Raw genomic sequence first — 14,795 nt, 5'->3', positions numbered from 1 at the left:
GATCTAAGTAGCTATTTGTGACGCGTGTGTCGTCTCTATTTATAGCCCAAAGCTATCGGTTCCCTTTTAGATGTTTTTGTTATTTTTTTAGCGATGGCTCCGTAAACATGTTTAGTGTGGACGCCGCTCAATGGTTTTGTTTTAAAACGAACCCAGCACACGAACTGCATTGATCTCAGAATGCTGGGGCACTTGAGTTTACGGTGCAATTAGTGCGCGGGGCTTACATTTTGTTTTAGAATTGTTGGTTTTAAAACACGCGCCTTTTTAGGTTGCCGTGCGGCATAGAGGTCGTGGCACTGAGCTGGCGCTGGCTGAGAATCCTGAGTTAGAATCCTGAGTTTGAATCCTGATTTAGAATCCCGCGTTCGAATCCCGCGTTATAATTTCATGTTGGAATCCCGAGTTAGAATCCTGAGTTTCGACATCGAACTGTGGCCAAGCCGGGTTCTCAAGTGCAGCGAGTTAGTGGTCTCAGCTCACACACAAAAAGCCCCCATTGCATAAAATTTGGTTCTGCACGTAATTTGTCTGAATTCCACCTCTGAGAATGAAGTATCGGTTTTACTTTCGTAGGACGAACCTCACTGGCATATGCGGAGCAGGTTAGGAGAGTGTTGGCCTTCTACTGTGCCCGTGGGGTCACTTGAAGGGATCTCAGAGGTAGCTCTGTGAAGCCCGCTTCAGCGAGCCGCTCTCTCGAGCACACGACGGTCGCACCGCTCTCTGTACGTACGTTGACCTTCTTTCGCGTCCGCACGTAGCCAACCGTGCCGATCGGAGGTGCCAAGAGATCCGAGTCTGTTGGTAGTCTCGTGGCGTGACACCAATAGCACAATTGGGATGGATAATCATTTTTATTTTTACAAATGTGTTTCTTTTCTTTAAGTGTGCACTCTTGCCTTTGCCGTTGGCCAGTGCCCGGAATGCTGGAGCACGAGACGATCCAGAGCGTGTCGAGCGTGAAGGCCACCGGCTTGCGCAAGCGCTCCTCCAGCATCGCCAACGGGGGCTCCCACTTCACGCTCGAGTCGATCCTGCGCCAGCTGTCCGTCATCTACGACACGATGGGCCGGCACGGCATGGACCCCGAGCTGGTGAAGCAGGTGGTGCGCCAGGTGTTCTATCAGCTGGGCTCCACCACCCTCAACAACCTGCTGCTGCGCAAAGACATGTGCTCGTGGAGCAAGGGCATGCAGATCAGGTGCGTGTGCGTGCGTGCGTGTGTGCGTGTGTGAGTGCGTGCATGCGTGTGTGCATGCGTGTGTGCGTGCATGCATGTGTGCTTGCGTGCGTGCTCGTGTGCGTGCTTGAGTGTGTGTGTGCATGTGTGCATGCGTGTGTATGTGCGTGCGTGTGTGTATGAGTGTGTGCATGCGTGTGTGCGTGCGTGAGTTTGTGCGTGCGTGTGTGCGTGCTCGAGTGTGTGTGTGCGTGTGTGCGTGCTTGAGTGTGTGCGTGCGTGTGCGAGCGAGTGCGTGGCGTACGCTCACGCGATGGCAGACGATCGGCAAGTCGGCTCTTTTGTTTTCGTTTTTTTTGGCCAAATCCGAACCCCCCAAATTGAGGTCCCAGTTGCGCCGCCATCGGCGTCGCGTCGCGTGACGAAGTTATCCATTTGGATCGCTCGCACGTCAACGCCAGACTCGTGACCGGCCCCAGTCTCTTGCCGCGCGTGAGCCAGGACTATAGAAAGCCATTTCTAAACTGTAAAACTATAAATTGTTTTTTTTTATTTGATCAGGTAAGGCCCCCCCTGCGTTATCAAGCACATTTTTTTCCAGAAGCGACCTGGCTCTCGCGAATGATAGCCCAGCGAACGTGGCTCATCATCACACGGACATTTACAGCGGCCAACTACTCAGGGCGTCTTGATCGATCCGAGTTGGGAGTGAGCCACAGACTCCTTGTTGACGCGACTGATACGATCGCGTCGAAATGCAAAGTATTCGTGTCAGGAGGGTGAAGGGGAAGTGGCAGGAGGAGCGTGCCGGCGGCGGAGCATGTGTGGAATGGGGCAGGGCAAGGTTACTGAGAATTAGCAACGAGGATCGGCGTGGCGCAGTGGTGGACTTCTCAGTGGTGGACTCAGTGGTGGACTTTTCAGTGGTGGACTTCTTAGTGGTGGACTTCTTAGTGGTGGACTTCTCAGTGGTGGACTTCTCAGTGGTGGACTCAGTGGTGGACTTTTCAGTGGTGGACTTCTTAGTGGTGGACTTCTCAGTGGTGGACTTCTCAGTGGTGGACTTCTCAGTGGTGGACTCCTCAGTAGGTGGACTTCTCAGTGGTGGACTCAGTGGTGGACTTCTTAGTGGTGGACTTCTCAGTGGTGGACTTCTCAGTGGTGGACTCAGTGGTGGACTTCTCAGTGGTGGACTTTTCAGTGGTGGACTTTTCAGTGGTGGACTTCTCAGTGGTGGACTCCTCAGTAGGTGGACTTCTCAGTGGTGGACTTCTCAGTTGTGGACTTCTCAGTGGTGGACTTGCGTGCCTCACAGCTAGAAGGCCTTACATTTGATTCCCAACTCGGCACCTTTCTGTGTTTGAATTGGTATGTTTGAGTTATTGGCATGTTTGAGTTTGCATATTTGAGTCGGTCTGTGTTGAGTTTGCATGTTTGAGTTGGTGTGTGTTGAGTTTGCATGTTTGAGTTGGTGTGTGTTGAGTTTGCATGTTTGAGTTGGTGTGTCGTTTTCCCCACCTGTTCAGCGATGGGTTTCCTCCGCTTTCTCTGGTTTGCTCCCAAAAAATCACGACGCTGAAAAAAAAAATCACCTTCAGTTTACTCGACTGAGATCACACGCGGCATCAGTGGCAGCGGCGGCAGCAGCATCGGCCTCGACTGCGAAAGCTTGGCATGAGCCCCCCTCCTGCAAGAGGGCCCCGTGGAGGTCAATTCCTGACTGTGTAGGACAGTTGGGGAAATCAGGCACTCGGTGTGGCGTTTAAAGTCTTTGACTCTCATTTATCCCTGCACTGCTGTGTCACAAACAGACGCACACTTGTGCTGTGTGTACACACAGACGCACGTTTGTTTATTACCGCAAATGTTAAACACCGCACCCCACATTTATCGCAAGGCGCTGCCTAATCTCCTACGCGGTCGTCTCTTATCAGTTCCCTCCGACTGGGGGACTGCGCGGTGGAATTTCCAAGTTTCCAACTGTAGCCTCGATTGTCATGTAAATGATCTGTGTTGTGGTTCGCTGGGGTGGGTGGCGTGGGTGAGGTCATATTCAACTTTAGTGTCGCTAGACTGCGGTGTTGGGTGGCGGTCGGACCTGTTCGTCCGTCTCGATGCCACCGCGACTTCGCTGTTCGGCGCGGGGAAATCCCCAGCCTCGCTTCGGCCTCGGCTCAAGAGCCCGACGTCACGCAGCTGAGCGCCGTGCCAAGTTTAATGACGGAGCATCGTGTGTGTGCTTTAGTCTCTGTGCCTGCCCGTGCCTTCCAGCGAAACGCCACACAAATAATAATAACAACAACAGGAACAGTCACAAGGGATGGTATGATTTTTTTTTAAATCCGTCTGCTTTTAGGTAAATCTGACACTCCTCTTTCCCTTAACAGTGCCGAGCACTCTTTTACTCATGTGTAATGCGCGTACACATCTGTGCTCCTCCGGGTTTTTCCCTCCCCGTTTATAATTGACGTGACGCGTTTCAGAGTATTTGGCCGCTACACATCTCCACGTGATGGGCCGCCCACTCCGTTGAGCTGTCGTTCGCGATTGTCAGGTCGCTCCTCAAAAAGAGCCCTTACCGGGTAAAATAAAAAAAATAGTGGCTGTACGATGAACTTCTTTGACACCGTACGTAGCCAACAGTGCTAATCGGAGGTGCGGCGGGGGAGGGGGGAAAACGACAAACTGGACACAAAAAGCGGTTCTCAGAGAAATCGACTTGGCCTCTCCCTCCTCTGCAAGCCAGAACTCGCGTCGGGGGAAACAAAACCCAAACTCTCTGCAGAGGGGGGAAACAAAACAAAACAAAGTTCGCGCAAAGTTTCTACCAGCGGAACTTTCCGCAAAGTTTGCGTTCTGCCGCACGGACGCTTCCGGGTCGAGGCCGTCCCCGGCGTGGCAACTGCGGCCTGGCGCGCCGACCTTGCCGACCTCGCTGACCCCGCCGACCTTATCGACCCCGCCGTCCCCCCGCCGCCCGCAGGTACAACGTGAGCCAGCTAGAGGAGTGGCTCCGGGACCGCAAGCTGCAGGACAGCGGCGCCAAGGAGACGCTGCTGCCCCTCATCGAGGCCGCCCAGGTGTTGCAGGTCAACAAGAAGACCGAGCAGGACGCCGAGGCCATCTGCTCCATCTGCACGGCGCTCTCGCCCGCGCAGGTACGCGCGTGCGCACGAGCGCACGTGTACGTACGCACGCACGCACGTGTACCTACACACGCACGCACGTGTACGTATGCACGTACGCACGCACGCACGTGTACGTACTTCATCGGGTATTCATCGAGACTGAGTCACCGTAGGCCCTATGCAGAGTAGACCTGGGTGGGGCCAAAGGGACATTTGGTGATGCAGGGCCCAAATCTAGCGCCACCCCACCCACTCCCCCTCCCCACTCCCCACCTTGCCGGTCCCGTGGTGAACCATCATCGCGAGCGAACGAGTTTTAAATCGTGCCGATTAATTGATCGTGTCTCTTGCCTTTCTTGTTCAGATTACGAAGATCCTGAACCTGTACACCCCTGTGAACGAGTTTGAGGAGCGCGTGACCGTCTCGTTCATTCGCATCATCCAGGTACGGCGGCGACACCTGTAGCCATCGGCATCCAACGTCGGCTTCGTGGAGTTTAGCGGAGACGATTGCGTAACGGCGCTCTCGCACGTGGGCCGCGCGGTTGGACAGCGGTCACCCTGCCGTCCGAGCGGCTCGTCGTAACGTGCTTATCGGGGAAACTAATTAGCACAGCTGAGCGAGCAGCCTGGTTTTTGAGCACCGGCTGGCTCCTTTGATTAAAACCCAGGCTGTCAAAAGCATTACAAGCGGGCAGGCTGATCCGTTAAGAGAGCCTCTGTTTATGCCGGGAGATTCCACTGCGATGTGCTCGTGGGTGCCACAGGCGCATTAACCGCGACGGGGGTAACGTGTTCTAATGCGCACACTCGCACGAATTGCTCCGCTATGCTACTTAACCTTTTTTAAGCTTTGCTCGTATTAAATCGTTCCATCGCCAGGCTTTAGGCACGACGTGGTAGACGCGGGTGCTGGCAATCATTGTGGGAAGCTTCGGGGCAGTCGCTTTCTGATCTTTGTAGTTCTCTCGAAAATGCTGATGTCGGGTGGGTGGGCGCAATCGTCCGTAAGCTCCGACCACGCGTTCCACTCGTGGGTACCACCGCCCGAGATGGCTTGGCCGTCGTGGTGACGCGACGTGATAACCTTTGGACATGCTTGGGGTTATCAAATAATTTTCTCTTATTTGCCGTGCAGATCAAATCGGTGCTCCTATCGCCTTTGCTACCTTACGCGGTACCAGTTTCAGGCCAGTCGGCAATAATCGCAAGACGCAAATATTCGTTTTTATCTTAATTCTATTCAGCCTTTCGTACAGAATCAATAAATGGATCCGCATCATTGCTGCAAACCTTCTGTCATGCGTCCCATGTCAATCAATAATGGCCTATTAACTTATTACATGGTGGAGCAGTGGTTTAGCGCAGTGCGCTATGAACCGGGCGACCTGAGTTTGGTTCCTGGCCACAGCTAACGTCACTTTCTGATGAGTCTTGTCCTGGGCTTCACCTTCACCAACCTACACTGCCCAGTGTGGTGAAGTATGACCATACAACCTCTGTTACGTGGACGCCATGAGCAGTGGATTGACAAAGTACTTAAAATTATATTTATATTCAAACATATTAGGGGCCGATGTCGTTATTTCAACAACTAAGGCATTCGGCCTCATTGTGAAAACGTCAAGCCACCGCTGGATGACGTGTTCCCTGTGCCCTTGCGGGTTATTGGCGGTTATTTGACTGCACTTCGCCCGGCTGGCCGCTGCTGGTTGGGTGAAAAGGCGTGGCAGCGTGGACTGTGGGAGTGACGTGGCCACAGTACGACGATGTGTGCCGCTGCACCACCCGTGCCCTGTGGACCCCCTCTCACTCTGCATCCCCTTCCCCCCCCGCCCCCACCGCGCACGGCAGGGCCAGCTGAAGGAGCGACCCAACTCCACGCAGCTGCTCATGGACGCCAAGCGAATGTTCCCCGTCACCTTCCCCTTCAACCCCTCCACCCTGGGGCTCGACTCCATCCAGATCCCCGGCACCCTGAGCCTCGCCTTCCTCAACCGCGTCTAGAGCCGCCTCCGCATTCGCTCCCACAAACGGCCGCCGCCATCTCCCCTCTCCCGTTTTACTTGTCATTGTTGTTTTAAACGGCGGCCAGCATCGCCCGGCAGCATGAACATTGCCAAGAAACGCGAGCGGCTCGCGGGCCAATTTTCAGCGCGCTCCGGGCTTCACAGGGAGGTGCTTGCAAGCTGTCAGTACCGTGGTTGGCAAGGTCAGGGGCCCTGGTGCAAGGAATGAAATGGGGGTTTATGTGTCCATCCCCCCCCCCCCCCCCATCTTCTTCAAAGGCCCCAGGGTGCCCTAGGCCCGCGAGTCCCGGTGCGGTCGCTCACCGCCTGCACACTCTGCAGCTACGCCGCTGGGTTCTTACTCATTGCCCGCTGCAGATAGAAACCGCGTGACATGCCGTGGCCGAGTTGTCGCTGGTGGTGGTGATGATGGCCCTCGTATCTTCAGGTTGGCCAGGACTCACCAGGGCGCCGGTGTGTACGTGTACAAACACTCGCGCGCGCGCCCACACGGACCACCACCCTCCTGTGCCCTGACAAAGTCACCATCGTCAACCCGCCTAACTACCATCAGTAAATAAAGCAAAACGTAATTGGCTCGTGTCTGTGGTATCTGCATCTCATAACGTTATTCACTACATTCCACCACAGTTTCGCAGTTGGGTTAGTTCTTACTAATCTTAGTTACGACAAATAAAGGGTTAGTTGCAAAAAATCCGGGTCTGAGCAATTGCCTAACAAGGGGTTTATAGGCGAGGTTAAAAACATATCAAACAATGTTTTGGAGTATTTGCGCAGAACACCTGTCCAGTTGTATCGGTTGCATTGCCATAGCGTTGCGCACCACCTCTCGGCTCTCTCGTCGGGTCTGGCGTGTTTTCCCCGTTGTGTGTATTTTCTTTGTCGTATACAATGTCGTCGCGGTGCCACCAAGAACAAAACCTACCGAAGGAAACCGTCAGGAAGAAAGGAAGGAAGGTTGTGCCGGTGGAGCATTCGTGGGAGCGGCAGTGGAGAGAGTCCACGAGGGGGGGGGGGGGTTTCAGTGCCCCCACGTGGCTGTGTTGGGGTGAACCCACAACGGCGTCTGTACTTTACCCTTGGAGCCATCGGCGCGGAATGTGGACACACGTTTGCCTCTCTCACCTCCAGATCGCGACCCAGGTGCGTCGCGGCTGCCATGCGTGCGTCTCACGGTCTCACGTCTCTTGGCTCCGCCCGTGCGTCATGCTTTGACCCCGTTGCAATCGGTACCTGGCGGTCGCCGCTCATCGTCGAGGGTTAAGATTCCGCAGTAAGCTTTCAGGAATTGACAAAATTAGTGATTGTGGGTAATTCTAGGACGCGCGCCGCTGTGCCGGTTAATCATTGATGGGCCTCCTCTCCAGATTGCCGTCTCGTAATTCGCACGCAGAGCGCGCGTGCCTCCTCTTACAAAACATCGCCACGCAACCGCAGGAGGATACTCAACCCACGTGCGAACGTGGCGACCGCCCGTTTACCCAACGTTTGTTCAAAGCAAACGCTGTGCGTGCGCGCGTAAGTTGTAGTGAATAGCAAGAACCCGAATGCCGTTTTAGTTTATGAAAACTTATTTTTTTTCATTCTAAATGCAGTTTACATCCTTTTTCCTATTTTGTGAGAGGTTTTCTCGGCAATCCTGGCAGGGCAAACGCCGTGTGTTCGCCGCTTCGAGAGCCCGCGGGGTTCTTTTTATCTGCAGGTGCGGCAGCTCTCAGAGCTTCCTGGTCTGTGGCGGTGGTGGTGGTGGCGGTGGTGGCGGTGGTGGCAGTGGTGGTGGTGGTGGCTGCACAGCGATGTTTCCACGCGTACTGGGTCACCTGTACCTTGTCGGTCATGTTGTCTTAGATTTATTAATTTTATACACTTAGGGGTTTTTTTCTTTCTACAAATATACATTTGGCGGTTGTACCTGGACCAACGCCTTTGTGGCATCAAGAGCAGTCCCATTCTCTCCTGTCGCCCACTTTTGGCTCTGGCCTCGGTTTCGCGTGCCCCGTGGCCATGAATCCATCGCGGTCTTTGAGTCTCAAGACCCTTTATCAGGAGGGTCCTGCCAAGTGTTTGCAGCAGGGGTGGTCGATATTGCGTGTGTGCGTGCGTCCGTGTGCGCGTGATCCCAATTGAATAATCCCCAGGTAATATTTCAGCATTGGGATGTTTTGGCCAATACCGGTGACATCGTGTGTGGGTTTTTAGCTGCGAGAGGAAATTGGAGAGCGTGCAGGAAACCGATGCAGAACAGGGGGTGGGGGGGAGGAGAAAGAGAAACGCGCAAACTGCACTTCGCTCGCACGCAAGACAAAGAGGATTCCGCTATGGCCATCACCAGCGTGTTGGTGTGGGGGCTGTTTGTGAGTGCCGATGTGGGGGGGGGGGGGGCAAGACGACAACAAATTCGAGCGAGTGGCCAGCACCACGCCCGGCCGGCATCGTCTCCCCAGTGCTGATGTTTGACTCGCTGGCACCGGGTACCCTGTCAAGGCCGAGGCGACTCGGGGGAGGCCCCCCCCCCCCCCCCGAGGCTGCTTGAGATATTTGTCACCGATGTTGACCGTGAGCGGGAACCCGAAATGCGGTCGCCGAGTTGGTCCAGCTGTGTGAGGCCTCGCGCGTGGAATCAAGACGTCAGACCCATTCATTTACCCAAGCGGAATTTCCGACAAGAACATTTATTTTATGTAAACACCCGTTGTTACATTGTGCCTATTAGATACTTTTTAACGTTAAGACTTCAACAACAACAAAAAAGGAACATTTCCTGAAAAAAACAGGAATGCATGCTCTGTGTCGAGGTCTTGACCTCCACGGTCGTGAACCCGCCGTTGATGCCGCGTGACACGAGTGACAGGAGTGACAAGTTTGTTGTCGTTGTGGCCCAGTGATGCAATGCCCTCCGCCGTTGTGCGTGTGGCTCCCTGGACGCCGTTGCACCGCTATAACAGCACGCTGCTGTCACCGTGGCTCCGGTCAGCGCTGCCCCCCCCCCTAAGTCAATAAACACCGCGTGCCCGCAACACGCGATGCCCGTCGGGTGTTCTGTATTCTTCGCCTGCCGTGACGCGCGCGCGAGCTCGGTTCTGTGCTCCGGTTCATCCAGGAACCGGGAGGTCGTGGATCGCTTGGCTACGGATTCCGCGTGTGCCACTATCCGAGGGGTGAGGCATCGCTCTGGGCTCGCAGCAAAGTAGGTGGCACAGTGCCCGATGTTACGTGGGGAGCGGTGGTGTAGCGGTTAGCGCTACGGACCCGGTGACCCGGGTTCGATTCCCGCTCACGGCCAACACCGGTGACGATCATCTGAACCGGTCCTGAGCCTCCCCTAGGTCGACTCGGCCTCAAATAAGTACCTGGTGCGGTGTGTAAACATCGCCACTGGGGAGACAAAGGCGGTCGGGCGTGGTGCTGGCCACCCAACCCCTCGTGTGCCGTTCCGGCCTTCATAGGTGCTCGCTAACAGCACTTGCCCCAACAGTCTGTTAAGGCTACACGGGGGGATCTGTGTCTGAATGTCATCCACTTCATGGTGTCGGGTTTCTTTCCGTGCACGCAGCCTTCAGGAATTAGCTAAAGCATCACCAAGTCGGGAATCTTGAGACGTATTTTGGCTTTCCGGAGTAAACATTGTTCTTATTTTTGTCAAAAGTGTCGTATGTTAACACGGGTTGCTCTGCATTTACTGAGCTTTGCACACGGGCCCATGGCACTGGAAGAAGACATGGGTGGTCGTGTGAGGAAAGGCTTTGTCCATCAGTGGCTAGAGCTCAACACTGCCGGTTACGCTCATTCTGGATGCGAGGAAGCAATTGTGGCAGGCGAAGGTGATCCTTGGGTGGTTGAGGGGGCAGCGGTTGCAACACGCGCAGCTCTGTGTGTCGAAAAATATCAACAACAAAGAGACCGAATGCCCTACGTGGCTAAAGTAAATCTCCGAAAATCTCCCCCGAATCAAAAGCGTGCGATGTCTGCTGTGCAGTAATCCGAGCGATGACTGCAGATCCATCGGCGCGGTGTTTGTGAAGAAGGTTGTTCGGTTTCCACGCAGCGTTCTGACTCGTCGACGTCGGCCTCGCGAGACATCTCCCGACGACTTTTTCATTTTTTTTCGCGAACGCGCGAACGCGGCCTCACGCACCACGTGGGGGCCCGTGCTGTAGGGGTACGGGGGGGGGGTTACAAACCCCGCGGGTAATTTTTTTGGGGGGGTTCGCCACCCACGTGACGGGAGCGCAGTGTCATTGGGGGGGGGGGGGGAAACGCGTTCTGTTTGAGTCTTCGTTTGTCGTTCACGGAGTGGAAGATTGTAAATTATTACAGCCCAATTATTCCAAAGAGAGGATGAGACTCGGGTGTAGATGTAGCGGTGAGGTCTCGTGGCTGCAATGCAATCCCAGGGTGGAACGGTTTAATCGGCTAAAACACTTCTTACATTCCAATGCTGCACTGGGATGTCGAGCAGAAGAAAACACAGGCTTATTATCAAAATGGACAAATCATAAACGGGAGATTACATATCATTATGCACAGAATAAAAGTTACCCTTACTGTGTCAATTCCACTTGGGTTTTGTCTTTTTTTATGGAAACTCATTTCCACCCTTCCTGGCCGAGCCCTGTCTCTTACACCGCCTCCGTCTTCGTTGATGAGATGGGTGTCTGAATGTCCGTGCAATGTAACGGTTGTCGTCGAATTTTTGTGACGTTCATGACTACGGCCACGTGTCTCGCAGCGCTGTTGTTGTGTTGCCTTTGTAGTGCTGGGTTTGACATTGGCCTATGGTTGTTGTTTTTTCATCAATTGCGTATTGGAGATATTCAAGCGGGGCTAATTTCACAAAGTTGTGTTTGGCGAGGAGTTTGGGATTGTTTAATGCAACGACTGTGTTCCAACTTCCACTTTGACTGCACCGCGAAAATCGAATTAAAAATGACCTTGACTTGCCTGTGGATAAAATATCAATTTCGCAAACCTTGTTATTCCATATCAAGCGTTCGTAAGTTAACTCGGGTGGAAACGCGATCAATCCGGATGAATCGGCTTGTTTATGCACGTGGTGGTTGTGTTTGCATTGTCAAATATCTCTTCAGCAGTAATTGCTTCTGCGGCAATGAGACCCGGCCCATCACTTCACCGACGTCGAACTGCAATAGATGCGGCATTATGCGTTGGCCACAATACTGAATAGTGTGCATATCACGAATCGTAGCACAAGCTGTGATCATGCATTTTGAACGCGTGATGATTTGTTCCCGAATTCTATCCCATGGGTCCGTCCCAAATCCCTTGTACAGACAGACAGCAGCGACTTCGTGCCACGTTGGAATATTATTCTGGAATCCAGCAGATAAGTCGATTTGATTTTGAGATTACAATTCTATGATGGAGCACGTTGGTTTGTGGAATGAATATCGCAGAATGCTTCTGGCAGAACAATGAAGCGGTGAGTTTGTGGTACGGTACTTTGGTTTTTTGCCTCTGTTTATGCATTCAGTAAAACAAGAAATGTAACTGAATATCCCCCGTAGACATTTGTTAAACAAAAAATCCCGCATGGGTCATATTGCATAACCGAGGTTCTCCGACATTTAGAATTACTGTAAAATGTCATTTCTTACTGCTGTGCGAGACCACACTTACGTTGCGATCCATATTATGCTCATTAAATAGATGTTTTGAAATAGATTAAAATAGAAATGCTCTATTTGGGCCCTAAATACTGTCCTCTATTTAGGTTATGCCATTGAACACAGTTGCCTGCTTAGGCATATGACTAATCAGTTTTATGAAAGCATGTTTGGAAATAATAATCATAATTCATATAGATGTTTGCGTTAGGCCGTGTAATAATCTGGACGTGTGTCTTGCAATTAGGTGGCTATTAAAGGCAGTTAAGAAAGTATGTTTCTGATCTGTCTGGACAGAGTTTTAGTTTTCTCAATGTGTTGGGTGTTTTGCGGGAGCTCAACATTTTCTCGAATGCGCAATTATCATCGGAAGAGGCTAAAAATGTAAATGTAGGGCCAAAATGAAAATTTATTCTCGGTGAGGTTTCCTTAATTCAGGAAATTATATAAATTAAACTAATTCCGAACATCAAATCATCTTGCACACGAGTATGTTCTTCGTTGGCTTCTCTACAACTGCACAGTGCTAAACCATTATCTCAGTCCACAGAGGATGTGTTTTTTTCTTTCATATTTGCCTTCCATTGCTGTACATGTATTTTTTTGTTAATTATGGAACATGTTTGTAATTGTTACCGTAAGTTCAAGAGGTTGTCATGGTGAAATCAGATGATACCACCAGGCCCCTCCATCACATCCTCTTGCTCAATGCCCCAGCTGCACAGTTTGCAAGCCCAATATTCACCCTCCCCTAGCGACTCCCACCGTCTGCCTCCAGCTCTTCCCCCCTTGGTCAACAACATCATCTGGATGCCACTCCAATGTCCCTCTCAATGACCTACCCTGCTTCATCCTGTGGAGGTGTCCCACCAACGTCAACCTCTTTTGCTGACAAGACTCTGGCTACCTATCTATTGCTAGCCACCAGTTAGCCTACCATATTCCTCGTTTAATACCATCCACCTGTATTCATAGGCCAGCATCTTATTTTCCATTCGTTTCGTTAAAAGTCCACATCTCTAACCTGTCAATACCATTAGCCCACCTCTCCTTCAAACACCCTGCGTTAAACATGAACGTTGACTTCTTCACTTTTCCAGCGACCATGTGAGATCTGGCTAAGGGCACGAGTCGTTGAGTCTGAACGTGGTGACTCAGAGGGACTAAGGGTTGTGGGACTTCTGATTGAGAGCGACTGTACAAAACGGCAGATGAACAGTGGCATCCACACTCAGAGGGGTGAGCAGCCCTCACTGCTCAGTGTTCTGCCGGCGACCACCAAGCAAAACACAAATTTCAATAAAACATTATCCTCACAAGATTTTGTTTTAATTACGTTGATCGTGTTATGAATAATTAAAACATTCCCACTGATCCGAAAGATAATTGCACTCTTAATGATTGTATCCTTTCACAATGTTAAGCTTCAACGACGTGGTGGCACGTGTCGTTATCTGACTGCGCGACATGGGGTCGCGAGGCCGCTTTGCATTTCCAGTGCAATGAGATTCGTTCTGGTCTTTGTTTTCTCATTCCAACCTTAAAGGTTAAATACCAGATCCTAATGTTTTTACACACTCGATTTTCTGTCCTTTTCTTTCCCTTGAACGTGGGTTTTTTTGTTCCCTCCTCCACCCCAAGATCCTAAACTAGTTGACGACGGTCTCAAGGCGGTGTGGTTCTTGACTGCGTGTGGCGCTGCCCACGTTTCCCACTCGACATCACCGTCACGTGCTGCCCAATGTTATACGGCTCATTTCAAAATGTGGAATATTTATTCAGGGTCGTCGTTGTAAATTTGTTGTATTTATTTCAGCGCAGTGTTTGTGGCGCACACATATACACACACACACAGATTGATTGATTTCCGTGTTATTTGCGGGATTGAAACTGGCACGCGTTGAACAGCTGTAAAGACTTGACGTCTGTCTCTTCTGCGGGTGGATACGTGTATATGGTCGTGCAGGAAATGCATTGACAATAATTTACTTTCAGACATTAAGGAGAATGATTACAAACGAATGTTTCACTGTTGAAAATAATTTCCGAATATTCGATTAGATTTTGTTTTGTAAATCAATGTTACCTTATTGGTTTTTGGAATTTAAAGTTTTAAAAAGAATGCTGTCCTGTTTTTTTTTCGTTCGCGTAACACTGTACGATTATACGGTTATATATATAAAACCTCATTACTAAAACGAAATCAATATAGACATATTTGGTAATAAATGGCATTTATACTGCTTCTCTTGTTGAAACCCCACGGCCAACATTTCCACGCCGCTCTCAACTGGAAATGCAGATTCCCGAAACAAATGAGCACACGCGCACAAAATAAAGATCCCCCGTATAGCCTGAACAGACTGCAGGGGCAAGTGCAGTTAGCGAGCACCTACGAAGACCGGAATGGCACACGAGGGGGTGGGGGTGGCCAGCACCACGCCTGACCGCCTTTGTCTCCCCAGTGGCGATGTTTACACCGCACCAGGTACTTATTTGAGGCTTGAGTCGACCTAGAGGTTAGAGGAGGCCCAGTACCGGTTCAGATAATCGTCACTGGTGTTGGCCGTGAGCGGGAATCGAACTCGGGTGGCCGGGGTTCGTAGCGCAGCGCGCTAACCGCTACACCACCGCTCGTCACACACACCACACGATGTGCTCGGGTTAAAGTCCCTGGTAAGGCTTGCCACGCTTTAAGGCTCGGCTTTAACATGCTGACGTGTGCATTGTTGAACTTCCTTCGCGCCGTACGTTTCCAACCGTGAAAATCAGAGGCTTGCGGATGATGGACTTAAAAAAAGCAGTTTAAAAAAATTAGTTTTAACACACT

At 51.7% G+C, this 14,795-nt stretch overlaps 1 protein-coding gene across 3 annotated transcripts in view; it reads left to right on the top strand.

The window, feature by feature from the left end:
* The window catches only part of LOC144722081 (unconventional myosin-Va-like), a 114,754-nt gene extending 100,667 nt beyond the window's left edge, over positions 1 to 14,087 (top strand). For all 3 annotated transcript variants that reach the window (XM_078600206.1, XM_078600205.1, XM_078600204.1), the window contains 4 exons: positions 919 to 1,204; positions 4,167 to 4,341; positions 4,676 to 4,756; positions 6,166 to 14,087. In XM_078600206.1, the coding sequence (XP_078456332.1) occupies positions 919 to 1,204; positions 4,167 to 4,341; positions 4,676 to 4,756; positions 6,166 to 6,318 (695 nt within the window). In that variant the 3' untranslated portion in view covers positions 6,319 to 14,087. The remainder of the gene's footprint in view (positions 1 to 918; positions 1,205 to 4,166; positions 4,342 to 4,675; positions 4,757 to 6,165) is intronic.
* The last annotated feature ends 708 nt before the right edge of the window (positions 14,088 to 14,795 follow it).

The sequence above is a fragment of the Lampetra planeri genome, chromosome 13 (assembly GCF_965212315.1).
Source record: "Lampetra planeri chromosome 13, kcLamPlan1.2.h2, whole genome shotgun sequence".
In the NCBI taxonomy this organism is placed as follows: Eukaryota; Metazoa; Chordata; class Hyperoartia; order Petromyzontiformes; family Petromyzontidae; genus Lampetra; species Lampetra planeri.
Note: the sequence above shows the minus strand (reverse complement) of the source record. Positions and strands in the feature narration are given on the sequence as shown.